Below are 15734 nucleotides of genomic sequence, written 5' to 3'. Positions count from 1 at the left end.
CAAGGAATGCCCCATCACCTTTCTCTACCTCTGCCATCTCTAATCCCAAGTCTGCTCGAGCCATGCCAGACACAAGACTTCAAGGTTTGTACAGCCAAGAGGGCAAGGAGTATGATCTTTCAGTAGGTAATGCCCACACAGGGGAAGAATATGCATTCCGAGAGGGTAACTTTGCCTCTGGCTCACCATCCCCATCTTCAGTCTCAATAATGAGAGATGGTCACCCTGCAGTCCAAAGATTCTACCCCCTTAAACTCATTTTCTTGTCACTTATAAGAAGTCTCTGAAATGTGGGGCTGGAGGATTTTTAGGGTTCTAGAATTGTCAGGAGGGAGGAATTGGGTGTGATACTTGACCTCCTATAAAAACTGAGCTTTCTGGGGACGTAGGAGTAATGACAGAAACTGAAACAAGATAAAGGAAAGACACATGTAATTTTGGACTTTAGACCCCAAGACACGTCTAAGAGCAAACTTCCAAGAAAAGGAGTAACACTGTTCCAAAGACCAAGGCGGGGGGGTGGGGGGGCAAGTGAAGACCACAGACAGGCCAAGGGACCTACCTCTGTAACCTCACAGTGGTCACTATGCATGCACACACCACACAAACACAAAGAAACACACAAACGTCTAAGAAGACATGACATCGCATGGTCACCAGGAACAACTGAACAGTACTATGTGTCTCCACACAGAGGTGATGCACTTCTCACTCAGGCAGAGCTAACAGGAAGCCCCGCCCCAGTGCTGTAAGGACCTCAGTGCTGAGGTGCACTGCAAGGAGGGGAGCAGCTCACTCAATTCACTCACCAGGCGCTGACTTCTTCCTTCACTCTTTTTCAGTGGTGGACATGGAGACGGCTCTGGGATTGACACTTACAGACCAGACACTCTATCTGCTGCAGAGTCCAGACCTCTGCAATGCCCACATGCAGAATGTCCAGGTAATGACACCACGTGTCTTTGGGGATAGCTCATTAACTGCCCCCATCCAAAGTGCTTCGGGATTCCTGACATGGCCTCCAGCTCCAAGCCTGGAACAAACAGAGAATAACAATATGGATGAGATGACTGCTGACCCACCCATGCCTAGGAAGACCTATGAGTGCATTAAAGAAATCCAAGATGCACCACTCCTCCCTCTAGCACAGCCCGGCATGCAGCAGCCCCTGAACTACTCTGATGATGGAAGCCTGAGGGAGAAGCTAGCTGCTGATACTTCCACCTTGAGAAGCACTAGCCTTGGTCTGGGAGAGAGAGGGAATCTGCGGAGTGTCATGATGCCCAGCATTGATTTTGAAGACATGACCACACTCGTGTCAGACATTCACCTCCCCCAACTCTTGAACTCCGTCACTGACCTAGTCCAATTGGAAGATCCCTCAGCAACACGATCGAAAGACTTCAGAGTCTTCAGGAGGGATGACGCTCAGGAAAGCTCCAGCAGGGGAATCTTCACATACAAAGAGGTGAACAAGAAAGACCAGAAAGCCTCTGATGTGCTTCATGGAGCTCCTCAGCCCAGAATCCAGTGCCACATCCTGTTGGAGGGAGAAGAGGCTGTAGGCATTTCTACAGCCAGTGAAGGGACTTTTGACAACACAGATCAGAAATCTTCACACAGCAGACCCAGAATATCTAGGGCACAGAGCCAAGACAAGACCAAGAAGACCAGAGACAACCAAACCAAGAAAACTGGAGATCTGAAGCCATCTTGTCCCAGAGTCAAGGTAGAAGACAAGCTCAGCGTCCCCAAGACCAAGAGGAAGAGGAGTCCACCTGAGCTCAGGCAGGACAGCTTTAAAAAGCCTCGAACCCACCTCGGCATGCACATGCTGGAGGCCGTGCAGGTCTTTCACCCACTGGGAAAGAAGAGTGACAAGAAAACGGGCATCTCCTGCTTTCAGTCTCTGCCAAACTTCGGCAGCAACCAAGATGCCAGGACAGGCCCGGCTACCACATCACTGCTAGATGTGCCATGTGATGGCCCAAGGCCTGCTAACACCCCAGGAAATGCTCAGAGACCAGAGAGCAGTGCTCCCAAGGAGTGTCCACCTCCCTCCCTGTGTAAGCTGCCCCCACCTGGAAAGGTCAAGTTAGTACCTCTCCCCTTCCCAGAACTGGGCAAGCCTCAAGCCAGACCTTTTTCCAGAAAGCTTCTCTCCCTGACTTCAGGCAAGCCCACTGCAGCTTACGCTGTGAGGCCGCATTCCCACTCGGCTCCGTCTACCACACTCAATTCATCCCAAGCAGCTCCTGCCAGCAAATCCTTGACGGCCTCTGAGAAGACAGCAGTGCCGACCGCCACCAGTGCCACAAAGCATAACATACCCAACAGCTTCTATTCTTGCACAAGGCCTCGGCCAGCTGTCCCTGGGCCTGACCCCTACAGAGCATCAGCTCATCCTTCGCTCCAGGGGGAGCTTGTCTCTGCTGCCAGGAACAAGGCCCTATCACCTCCCAAACCTCAAACCCAATATCTGCTGCAAGACTTCAGCCGCCAACCACTTCCATGGAGGAAAGTCGACATTCCAGGTCCAGGCATCTCACAGCCCATCACAGCAGAGCAGAGGCCAGAAAGGGAGGCCATGAAGACCTGGGCCCAATGGGAGCGACAGAATGCTGCCAAGTGCTCCTCTCAGGACAAACTGCACGTTTTCCTTCATAGGGAAAAGGATATGGAAATTGCTCAATATTATGGCTATGCAATGTAAGTGCTGGCCAAGCCTTCCAATGCAGCGCTGGACATCATACACAAGCTGGGTAATACATGCAGACACATGGCTATGTCTGATGTTTAAATGTCTTGTGAATAGATACACATGTAAGTATATATGTAGGTAAGTAGATTAATGTGTACACGTCTGGGTTTATATATAAATGCACAGATAGTTTCTCTGCTTGTAAATACTTGAAGACACTAAAATTGACTATGGAAACTAAAGTCAGTTATTTCATCCATTGACATATATAGAGGGTTTGAGGTTTTCCTCATAACTTGGCTATCATTAATCTATATTGCCAATAGATGTTACATAAATACATCCTGTGTGTTACATCACTGCAAGGTATTACTTAGTGTCAAAGAATTAGCCAAAACAGTGGTGATGATAAAATTATTCTCCTTGATTTCATTTTCATTGCACTAGTTACTAAACATGGTATATTCCCCAGAGTTGATGCTCTATAGTGACCACACGCCGGCTGTAACCACACTTCCTCCCAATTTGAACCTCTCACTCAAGCCCTTTAATCATTAGTAGTCTGGGACAGAAGTCTTCCTGCAATTTCACGATTCCAGATGTACACAATCAAGCACCCAGCTTGATGTGAACATAACCATGGGTGACTCTCTTTCTGAGAATGGTTTAAGTTAATTACTATGTTTACCTCAAGTTGAATCCACTTTTAAAAGCACCCATTTAATATCTCAATTTATTTTGTCTGTGTTTGTGTGTGTGTGTGTCTGTGTGTGTGTATGTGTGTGTGTGTGTGTGTGTGTGTGTGTGTGTGTCTTCCCCCCGGATTGCTATGTAAAACATGTGTGGAGTGCACAAGGAGGAATGAAGAGGACACCAATTCTCTGGATTCTGGAATTCAGTGACATTGAAAGCCACCCTGAGGTCCTCTGACTTCAGCCTGGGGTCTGCAAGACCATAGAGTGTCCTTAACTACTGAGCCATCTCATCGAGCCCCAGGTGGATCTGAATACTACAAACAACACAACTTTATTTTCACTACGGATGCAAGGACTTCACATTCTCTGTACGTCACGGCTTCCTCACTATGGACAATGCTGTGGGACACCATGCTTGGGTTAGTAATGGGCTGCAATCAACACTGATGGGCAAGTACCTCTTCAAGAAACATATTGAGTTCATTGACGAGTTGTACATGAACCGTGTGGAAGGGCAGGTTTGGGATTCTGGAGGACCCTCCATACTGGTATCCAATCAGACTGGAAACCATGCCATACCCAGCAGCAGAGTATATACCTAGTATTCTATCCGCAGTGTTTCTCATTTGAGTTGAAGGTTGCCTTGGTTGGCAGCTCAAGCAGGTTCACTATGTGTTTTTTCCTGATGCCTCCTGAACACACTCTCCTTTTTCAGTAAACCTGTGAGGACTGTGTTTTATTGCTCCTTTACTAAGAGGGTTGACTGTTTTCTCATGATTTACAGATTTTATCTAATTGTAAATAATCCAGATGCTAATCCTCTGACTGAGGTATCGGTAGCAAAGATTTCATCCATTTCTCTAACACATACCTCATGTAACTCCTTCTTTCCTGACAATGAAATCTTTCCTTCCCCGAGAGAACATTTGGCATCTCCTGCCAGTATTTCTGGAGTGGTTGGAGATTTCCTCCGTTCAGGACTGTCCCTAAACCTTCAACTTTGCTATGATAGGATGTGAAAGTTTCAGAGTTTGTTACACATTGACATTTTACAGGGTGAAATAGAGGAAGATGAATCCATTTATTGATAACTTGCTTTAAATTCTTGACTGATAGCCCGTAACTATGTTGCATCAGGCTAGCCTGGAACTCACATTAATATGCCTGTCTCTGCCTGTGCTCTGCCTCTGCCTAGGACACTGCCTGTGATTCTGCCACAAGAGTTTTGGAAGTAAATGAATGCTGAACCGATCCTGGTGGAATCATTTTCTTCCTGAACCTGTGCATTTCCAAGTTTCCAAGCATCATTTGATGAAGAGGCCATGTGAGAGTCAAGGTGTGGTTTGGGACATACCTAGCATCCCATGAGATTTAACTGCATGAGTTTAGAACTGGAGCTCAACTCAGATTCTCTTGTTGTGAAAATCTGTGGCTCAAGCGGAGATCATAGGAAGCCCTGTCCCTATGCTATAGTGATCTAAGTGCAGAGGGGCACTGAAAGGAGGGAGCAGCTCACTTACCAGGCCCTGTCTTCTTCCTTGACTCTTTTTCAGTGCTGCAAATGGAGAAGAGACATCATTGGGATTGACACTTCAGACTGCCAGGTATTCTTTCTGCTGCAGGGGAGTACTTGGTAATACTTGCCCTCAGGATGCCAGGTGAGGACAACACCTGTCCATGGGGACAGATCATGAACTGACCCCATCTCCATTACTTTAGGATTCCTGGCCTTACCTCCAGCTCCAAGCCTGTAACAAACAGAGAATATCAACTTTGTTCAGATGACAATCAATCTATCTTTGTCTCTGGATGTCTCTGAGGTTACAAGCAAATATCCCAGAGCACCAACTCGTCCCTGATAAATGATTTCAGCAAGTTAACTTGGTCAGTGATTAATTAACTATATGTATATAGTTAATTGGTTATGTACCTACATATATCCCAGAAAACATAGAAATGAAAAAGACTTGGGTATAAATTTGAGATACACTATTCACAGTAGCCTCAAATGTCATCAAATATCTTTGAGTAACTCTAAAACAGCAACAGAGAGATAAGCATGACAAATGCTTTAGGTCTCTGAGGAGAATATCCGAAGAAGGAATGAGCTCACAATGATCAAGGTTCTGAAAGATTAACTAAGAAAAAAAAAGAGAAAAGTTACAAAAAGTAACACAATCAAGATAATCCCCAGTATAATGCAGAAGCAATTTGTTAGTGGTCCTTGAATGCCAAATTCTCAGTTTCATAGAGAGCCACAAAAAGACACAGGATATATTAATGATGATAACATTAAAACCTCTTCTAGATGTCTCATGGTAGTAGATGTGAAGAGACACTACCAAGGTGCAATGGAAAAAGTACATGGAATTGGCATAAACACAGACACATTTGTCAATGGTATCAAATAGAAGACCCAAATACAAAATTAGACTCAGGAAGACACCTGATTTCTTATAAAGAGTCCAGAAATACACAAAATGGGTAAAAGGACAGCATCTTCAACATATGCTGTAGGTCAACATGCATGTAGGCATGAAAAACAATATAAATAGATCCATAATTCCTATTTTGAATCACTTATTATTATATATTTAAATTAGAAAAAATATTGCTTCCCATGTCAGTACCAGCTCTCTCACCCTGCCCTCCATGCCTGCTCCCCGCAACAGCCCCACCAGCCTCCCACCCAATCCCCACTCCATTCTCCAAGCACTGTAAGACCCTCAATGAGGGATCTCTAGAGTCTGTAATTTTGTTCAGCTGGGCCATCCCCCAATTGTCCAATTTGAGAGAGCATCTCTCATTGTGGGATGGGCACCCAGAGACCATTTGATTTCCAGGAATAAATACTGATCTGCTACCCAATGCCCCATAGATTGCCTAAGTCTAGATCCATAATTCTTACCACATACAAAATTTAATTCCAAGTTGATCACAGACATAACCATAGCATCAGATACACTGAAGCTGATGGAAGACAATGTTGGGAACAGTACAGAATGCACTGACACAGAAGACAACTCTCTCTCTCTGTCTCCACAGTCACACAAGAGTAGCACTTAATTGGGGGACAGCATAAAAACTGAAAGAACATTTTTATTGACCCTGCATGTGATACAGGACAAATAACATCCTAAAATTTTAAACAGCTCAAGAGATAAAAAGGTCCAAATATACAGCTTAATTCATGAGTTACAGATCTCAACAGACAACCCTTAAGGGCAGAAGATCAAACAGCTGAGAAAGGAATGAAGAACTACTGAATATCTTTGTCCATCTGGAATATGAAAATCAAAACTACTTTCAGATTCCATGCGACGCTGGTCAGAGTGCCTAAGGTCAATCACACACTTGACAGCTCATTTTGGCAAGGATGTGGAGAACACTCCTACACCGCTGGTAGGAATACAAACTTGTACAGACGCTATGAAAATCAGTTTGCCGGTTCCACAGAAATGAGAAATTTACCTGTCTCAAGATCCAACTATACCACTTGTGAACATATACATAGAGAAATCTCCATCCTACCACTCCTTGTGGCTTTTTTCATTATAGCCAGAAACAAGAAAATATCTACCGGTCTCTCAACTGGGGAACAGAAAATAATATGTGGTTCATAGTTTAAAAGAGAATCACATCAGATTACTTGTAAATAGGATGAACTAGAAAATCAAATTTGCATAGGGCAACCCAAATCTAGAATGACAGACAAGGAATGCATTCAACCATATACAGAGGGGCATCATCTGGTAGCAGATGGAAATAGAGACAGAGACCCAGTGCCAGACATCAAGGGGGGAAATTCTACATTGGACGCCACCATCAAATCCCTCCCCTCAAAATTCATGGAATCCAATTGTTTGGAAGAGAGGGAAAAAAGGCTTTAAGAGCCATTGATCTGGAGGACAAGAAAAGAACAAAGCTCCCTAAATAAACAAATTGCAGCTCATAGAATCTCACAGACACTGAAGACCTACTCATGCCCACGTACTGCATCCTTGTATATATTATGGGTATATGCTTTGAATTTTGTGGTACTCTGACATAAGAACATGTGGGAATCTGACTTTTATGACAGCTATTAGGACACTTTTCTTTCCATTGGGTAATACTGTCAACCTGTTTGTAATAAATGTTCCTTCTTCTTAATATACTTTGTTTTCTCATATTTCATTGGTAGCTCTTAAAAGCCTGTTGATTTCAAAAGTGCAACAGATAAGGGCTCAGTACGGAGAAGAGGAGACTGAGGTAGCAATTAAAGGTATAGAGACGAAGGAAACTAAATCAGTATAGGTAGTTAGAGAAAATAAGTTATTTTCAAAAAATGAAAATGATTATAAATTTTTAAATTTATTAAACACATAAATGATGGTATTTAAAAACGGGACACAGTTCTACTTATCTATACATATGTACCTACCTACCTACATACATACATACATACATACATACATACACACTAATTTCCATCCAACCGTCCATCCATATTGCCTTCCAAACATCGATCCTTTAGAAAATCAATGAATCCAATCATCCATTCATCCATCCATCCTTCCATCCACCCATCCTTCTATGAACCAACCCAAGTATGTCTAGTTTTATGTGTGTTGTTTGACTGTTCCATAGTACTGTCCTGGTAAATTTCCTCACATTTTTGTTTAGAGTACAGCAGGAGAATCATATTTCCCATGAAATATCTATGACCAGAAGAGTGAATGGACAATCCAACTGTCAGGCATTGTCACTGGGAATGTGTCACATTATCTGACCATTGATGAGTTATAAGAGAATCTGGTAGAGGGGATGACAGGGACATTCTGCTGTCCTTTGGAATAGGACATACTAATGGCAGAGTTTTGTCCAGCACTACACAATGTTAAAGTCTCTATATGGAGGAAGAGTGATACTGGGCTGCACATGTAGCTGCATGCTACAGCACTAGCACAGATTGAAAGAGGTCCTGAGTGAAAAGGCTCTGACTCCTCTTTTAAGGAAAACAGTGAAACAAGCTCCTTGGTCAGTTTACACAATGACTGTTAGACATTGGCATGTTAGCTAGCGCTTGTGTGGCAGTTAGAAAGAGGAATGAATATAAATGTCTCCTACACCCATGCCAGGATACACTCCATGAACCTACCAGGGAGTGACAGAAAGGGGTGATACAGCACAAAACAAAATGAGGAAAGACACAAGATCGCCCCTTATTTCAACAAATCACAATACAATTTCTTGTCTGTGAACATACAATGAGATGAGAAATGGATAGTTCTTTTTCACATATAAATCAAAACACAGACATTGCTGCTTTCATGGAATCCAGCACCCAGGATCAACAAATGCCTTCTTCCTACCGGTGCTCCACTCTATGTTTATCCTGGTCTCAGGCCCAAGCATGGTACAGAATCCTGGGAGCCAGGGATTCTACAGAGGTGGTTGCAAGGAAGAAGAGGCTTCTCTAACTGTCACACTCATTGTACTGTGGATGAAGAGAGAAAGCAGCAAGATTCACTGGCTAACTATAATTTTGGTAATATCAAGAAGGGAGCAAAGAAAATAGCAATGTCCATGCCCCTGAAATCTGATTGTGAAATACCCTGACTTCCAGAACAGTGGCTAAAGAGACAAGTTTACCTCAGGAAAACAGAACACGAGGCAGAGAGAAAAGATCCAGAGCTAGCTATGTCTGTGCAGCAGCAGAAGAGCAACAAATTATGAAAGAGGGAATATGTGTGGCCACCCTGCACATAAGTCTCTCAGCTGTGTATTCTACAAGAAGCATCCAACTTCAAGCATATCAACAAGGAACATAAGACTACGGCTCCTGAAAGTTCATAGGGATATCACACAGGAGTAACGCTTGCAGGGTCTAGATGGTGCAAGAACGAGAGACCGTGTCAAGAAGGGATGGAAATCAGACAAGAGAAGTGTGAGTCCAGCCAGTGCCAGCAAAGAGAAAGGAATAATTATGGGAGATGAAAGCCAAGGAGTAGAGTCTTGGAGACCAAACTCCCAGGTGCTCTCAAGGAACTCGGTGCTGCCCATCAACACAGTCAGCAAGGAGCCCTTGGATCTCTTCCTTGGGTCATGGACACATGCTGAGAGCTCATAACTCTGACCACCTGAAAGGGTTTCTCACCTGAGTTCCCTCAATCTGGGGGCTCTTACTTCTTGAAAAAGACAACTGAAGGTAGCTACAGTGTGTGCTGATGGGGCACATCGTATGAACATTATGCACAGCTTCATCAGTTAGCCTCAGAAAAGCAGTGTCATGACAGCACAGGCTAAAGTCAATGGGAAGTGGGATTTCCATGCCATAATCGCCTCCTTTCACTGCCCCACACCTCAGACTCTATAGCTACTGTTGGTCTCCAGGCATCTTCTCCAGCCAATCCCACGCTTTAGCTTGGAATGGCCACTTCCCATTGGATGCTGCCTGGTAGAATCTTGGTGTTTCTATGGTGATGCCTGTAAACAAATTTAGATCCTAACAGGTCACCTGTGACCAGTGTGACCAGTGACCAGTGAGTGCTGACTCATACTGGACACATTTGCCTCTGAGGTCTGCTGATCAGACAAGGACAGCCAATTTTCTTGATCCATTGTACTGTGGATTGATGATACTCTCCCCCTGACCATGTCAGGTAAGGAATGAAACTTTAAAATATGTCTTTCGATCCATCCTCTTCTTATTTTTAGTATACATTTAAATCCTTCATGAACGGGGATAATATTGATGCTGACATAGATATCCCGAGGTGAATGTAACATTTAGCTTTAGTTGACAGTATGTATGTGACTTTGGACATACAGTTTGCTTTCAACTGTGTTCTGTCCTCCTTAGAGAGATAACAATGTCACTATGCTCTGGTGTCTTCACTGTCGAGACTGTACAGGTCAGTGAACAGGGAATTAAACCAGGCCAGTCTTGATGGTGTTGGCCTCAAGAGATACAAGAACATGGAAAGGTGTGCAGGGATCTGGCACTCCAAATCACAAAACGGACGTTTTCCCTCCACTACTGTTTCTGGCTTTTGTTCCAAATTCAGGGTTGTTTAAAAGTAAGGCTCATACCAGGTAGGGGGCACATACCTAATTTCAGCCTGTAGAATTTGACAGGATGAAGGTCAGTCCACACTGACATGTTCTACACTGGTCTAAATCCACAACCACCAAATGGATATTAAAATATGCACGGGGAATAACTGCCATATTTTGAGTTATTTGGACACCTCTAGATTTACATGAAGGAAAGTGAGAGAGGCTAACTGAGAGAAGGCAATAACTGCCTTCTCAGAAGACAGGTATTGTAGTCAAAGGAATATTGAGGCTCTTCCATGGAAGGGAGACACATGGGAAATCGAAAAAAGCAGAAAACAAAGTATGAAGGGTTAGAAAATAGAGATCAAAAAAGTAACAACTTCAGAGATGACCCTGAGGTACACAAAGGAAGTTGGAGCAGAAAGTTGCAGATAACCCTAGATTTAAATCAAAAGCACAAGTCATTGCCATTTACCAAACTATGTTTAGGCAACCAGACTGTTAAGGTTGTTATGGATATAGATTCCCAGGCACATAAAGGAAATACTATTCTCCTCTGGTTCCTGACCTTACACTCCCTTCAGCCCATCTTTGGCAGCACTCCTCAACTCTCATGTAATAATTCATGTAGGGTATCATCAGCTGGGGTTGGACACTCCCCAGACAGGTGTCCCCTGCACAATGACAAGTGACATGTGACAGTGTGGTGCAATTCCCACCAATACCCCTCACCGAAAAAAGTCTTCAGAAATTATCAGTTCCCCAGGAACTGTTTTAAGAGCCAAATGAACAGACAGTAAAACTGAGAAAACCTTATTCAGAGATGAAACCCCTCACTTCATTAGCAATCTGAAGAGGTCACTCGAAATAATTCCAAACAACAACAAACAACTTCAGTAGGTTGTATTCATGAAGTCTTATATGCATATTTGATTAATGACTGTAAAACTACTAAGAGGTCACAGATGATACAAAGTTTGGGAGGAGAACAGGAGTTGCTAGAGGAGGAATGGAATACTTCAAGACTACAGCACTTGTCTATGAAGTTCTAGATGCATCATATCATGAAGGAACCTCAGTGTAGAGACAAGCAAGGTAGGCATGGGAAGTACATATGACACCAGCACTCTGGAGGCAGAGGCAGGCTGCTCTGTGGAACTCAGGGCCAGACTGTTCTCTAGCTCACTAAGTAGAATAAGATATGCTCAGAACAGGGATAAGGCAGACAAGGTATGAGAAGTAGCCTAAGGGTCTCCTATCTGGAAACACTCATATAATGAGTGTCATCCTATCCTGTACCAAGATTCACTCTGAATCCATTTGTTTGGGATATGTGAGGGAGCATGGGTGAAAGACTCCCCCAGACAGGACAAGCTGGCCACAACACAGCTCTTCACAGGAAGCTACAAAGTTTCCATCTCACCATTTTCCCACTGTCTCTTGCTTCCTACAGATAATTTCCAATGTGCACCTTTCTTTGGGACAGAATGTGCTCTGAGACCCTCTGTGCCTGTGCTGAGGAATTCCACCGCCTCAGCAGGAAGTGTGTGCAACTTCTCCAGGGTCTCCGCCCCAGCTGTGAGATCTGCGTGGCTCCTGCCATCAGACCCCAGCACTTGTTGCCAGCAGCTCATGGACAGTGCCTCCCTTTCCCAACGAGCTGGCACGACCATGCTGACTGCACTGACTGACCAGAACCAGATCTCTACACCGGCAAACTCCTATCCAGGTGCTCTCCTGTGGCATCTCACAGGAAGCACTGACAGGAAGGACTTCACTGGAACTATCATTGACCAGAGCACCACACTCTCCTCCTGGTCCATGAGAGCCCAGTGTGATAATATTTTAGATCTCAATGCTTTAGTCTCTTCCAGCCCAACAGTTCTCCAGGCAACACTGCCAAATGTACAGAATCAAGGGTACAGCCTGATACCTTCCCACCTGGCAGGCAGCCAGGTTGCCTACTATGACCCCAACAGACTGGGACCCCTGATACCTGGGGAAATCAGGTGGTGCCTGCAGGACAATGATGCTGTGTCCCACTCTGCAACTCAGCCCTCTGCCCTGCAACCAGAGACAGTGATGGTTTCCAAGGAGATTCAGCCAAGGAATGCCCCATCACCTTTCTCTACCTCTGCCATCTCTAATCCCAAGTCTGCTCGAGCCATGCCAGACACAAGACTTCAAGGTTTGTACAGCCAGGAGGGCAAGGAGTATGATCTTTCAGTAGGTAATGCCCACACAGGGGAAGAATATGCATTCCGAGAGGGTAGCTTTGCCTCTGGCTCACCATCCCCATCTTCAGTCTCAATAATGAGAGATGGTCACCCTGCAGTCCAAAGATTCTACCCCCTTAAACTCATTTTCTTGTCACTTATAAGAAGTCTCTGAAATGTGGGGCTGGAGGATTTTTAGGGTTCTAGAATTGTCAGGAGGGAGGAATTGGGTGTGATACTTGACCTCCTATAAAAACTGAGCTTTCTGGGGACGTAGGAGTAATGACAGAAACTGAAACAAGATAAAGGAAAGACACATGTAATTTTGGACTTTAGACCCCAAGACCCGTCTAAGAGCAAACTTCCAAGAAAAGGAGTAACACTGTTCCAAAGACCAAGGCGGGGGGGGGTGGGGGGCAAGTGAAGACCACAGACAGGCCAAGGGACCTACCTCTGTAACCTCACAGTGGTCACTATGCATGCACACACCACACAAACACAAAGAAACACACAAACGTCTAAGAAGACATGACATCGCATGGTCACCAGGAACAACTGAACAGTACTATGTGTCTCCACACAGAGGTGATGCACTTCTCACTCAGGCAGAGCTAACAGGAAGCCCCGCCCCAGTGCTGTAAGGACCTCAGTGCTGAGGTGCACTGCAAGGAGGGGAGCAGCTCACTCAATTCACTCACCAGGCGCTGACTTCTTCCTTCACTCTTTTTCAGTGGTGGACATGGAGACGGCTCTGGGATTGACACTTACAGACCAGACACTCTATCTGCTGCAGAGTCCAGACCTCTGCAATGCCCACATGCAGAATGTCCAGGTAATGACACCACGTGTCTTTGGGGATAGCTCATTAACTGCCCCCATCCAAAGTGCTTCGGGATTCCTGACATGGCCTCCAGCTCCAAGCCTGGAACAAACAGAGAATAACAATATGGATGAGATGACTGCTGACCCACCCATGCCTAGGAAGACCTATGAGTGCATTAAAGAAATCCAAGATGCACCACTCCTCCCTCTAGCACAGCCCGGCATGCAGCAGCCCCTGAACTACTCTGATGATGGAAGCCTGAGGGAGAAGCTAGCTGCTGATACTTCCACCTTGAGAAGCACTAGCCTTGGTCTGGGAGAGAGAGGGAATCTGCGGAGTGTCATGATGCCCAGCATTGATTTTGAAGACATGACCACACTCGTGTCAGACATTCACCTCCCCCAACTCTTGAACTCCGTCACTGACCTAGTCCAATTGGAAGATCCCTCAGCAACACGATCGAAAGACTTCAGAGTCTTCAGGAGGGATGACGCTCAGGAAAGCTCCAGCAGGGGAATCTTCACATACAAAGAGGTGAACAAGAAAGACCAGAAAGCCTCTGATGTGCTTCATGGAGCTCCTCAGCCCAGAATCCAGTGCCACATCCTGTTGGAGGGAGAAGAGGCTGTAGGCATTTCTACAGCCAGTGAAGGGACTTTTGACAACACAGATCAGAAATCTTCACACAGCAGACCCAGAATATCTAGGGCACAGAGCCAAGACAAGACCAAGAAGACCAGAGACAACCAAACCAAGAAAACTGGAGATCTGAAGCCATCTTGTCCCAGAGTCAAGGTAGAAGACAAGCTCAGCGTCCCCAAGACCAAGAGGAAGAGGAGTCCACCTGAGCTCAGGCAGGACAGCTTTAAAAAGCCTCGAACCCACCTCGGCATGCACATGCTGGAGGCCGTGCAGGTCTTTCACCCACTGGGAAAGAAGAGTGACAAGAAAACGGGCATCTCCTGCTTTCAGTCTCTGCCAAACTTCGGCAGCAACCAAGATGCCAGGACAGGCCCGGCTACCACATCACCGCTAGATGTGCCATGTGATGGCCCAAGGCCTGCTAACACCCCAGGAAATGCTCAGAGACCAGAGAGCAGTGCTCCCAAGGAGTGTCCACCTCCCTCCCTGTGTAAGCTGCCCCCACCTGGAAAGGTCAAGTTAGTACCTCTCCCCTTCCCAGAACTGGGCAAGCCTCAAGCCAGACCTTTTTCCAGAAAGCTTCTCTCCCTGACTTCAGGCAAGCCCACTGCAGCTTACGCTGTGAGGCCGCATTCCCACTCGGCTCCGTCTACCACACTCAATTCATCCCAAGCAGCTCCTGCCAGCAAATCCTTGACGGCCTCTGAGAAGACAGCAGTGCCGACCGCCACCAGTGCCACAAAGCATAACATACCCAACAGCTTCTATTCTTGCACAAGGCCTCGGCCAGCTGTCCCTGGGCCTGACCCCTACAGAGCATCAGCTCATCCTTCGCTCCAGGGGGAGCTTGTCTCTGCTGCCAGGAACAAGGCCCCATCACCTCCCAAACCTCAAACCCAATATCTGCTGCAAGACTTCAGCCGCCAACCACTTCCATGGAGGAAAGTCGACATTCCAGGTCCAGGCATCTCACAGCCCATCACAGCAGAGCAGAGGCCAGAAAGGGAGGCCATGAAGACCTGGGCCCAATGGGAGCGACAGAATGCTGCCAAGTGCTCCTCTCAGGACAAACTGCACGTTTTCCTTCATAGGGAAAAGGATATGGAAATTGCTCAATATTATGGCTATGCAATGTAAGTGCTGGCCAAGCCTTCCAATGCAGCGCTGGACATCATACACAAGCTGGGTAATACATGCAGACACATGGCTATGTCTGATGTTTAAATGTCTTGTGAATAGATACACATGTAAGTATATATGTAGGTAAGTAGATTAATGTGTACACGTCTGGGTTTATATATAAATGCACAGATAGTTTCTCTGCTTGTAAATACTTGAAGACACTAAAATTGACTATGGAAACTAAAGTCAGTTATTTCATCCATTGACATATAGAGAGGGTTTGAGGTTTTCCTCATAACTTGGCTATCATTAATCTATATTGCCAATAGATGTTACATAAATACATCCTGTGTGTTACATCACTGCAAGTTATTACTTAGTGTCAAAGCAATTAGCCAAAACAGTGGTGATGATAAAATTATTCTCCTTGATTTCATTTTCATTGCACTAGTTACTAAACATGGTATATTCCCCAGAGTTGATGCTCTATAGTG

At 45.3% G+C, this 15734-nt stretch overlaps 2 protein-coding genes across 2 annotated transcripts; both read left to right on the top strand.

The window, feature by feature from the left end:
* The first annotated feature begins 846 nt into the window (after nt 1-846).
* On the top strand, nt 847-2713 carry LOC121136217 (uncharacterized protein C2orf78 homolog). Its single transcript, XM_040736205.1, has one exon. The coding sequence runs from the start codon at nt 851-853 to the stop codon at nt 2711-2713; it is 1863 nt and encodes a 620-aa protein (XP_040592139.1). The 5' UTR covers nt 847-850.
* A 10675-nt stretch (nt 2714-13388) lies between these two features.
* Nucleotides 13389-15255, top strand: LOC121136215 (uncharacterized protein C2orf78 homolog). The gene has a single exon (XM_040736197.1). It carries the CDS (start codon nt 13393-13395, stop codon nt 15253-15255), a length of 1863 nt encoding a protein of 620 aa, XP_040592131.1. The 5' UTR covers nt 13389-13392.
* The last annotated feature ends 479 nt before the right edge of the window (nt 15256-15734 follow it).

Source organism: Mesocricetus auratus, unplaced genomic scaffold (assembly GCF_017639785.1).
Source record: "Mesocricetus auratus isolate SY011 unplaced genomic scaffold, BCM_Maur_2.0 Super-Scaffold_100054, whole genome shotgun sequence".
Classification (NCBI taxonomy): Eukaryota; Metazoa; Chordata; class Mammalia; order Rodentia; family Cricetidae; genus Mesocricetus; species Mesocricetus auratus.
This window is presented reverse-complemented; position numbering and strand designations above follow the sequence as displayed.

Bases quoted from the DNA above. Each gene is read 5' to 3' on its own strand.
- LOC121136217 (XM_040736205.1), top strand. From the start codon at position 851: ATGGAGACGGCTCTGGGATTGACACTTACAGACCAGACACTCTATCTG.
- LOC121136215 (XM_040736197.1), top strand. From the start codon at position 13,393: ATGGAGACGGCTCTGGGATTGACACTTACAGACCAGACACTCTATCTG.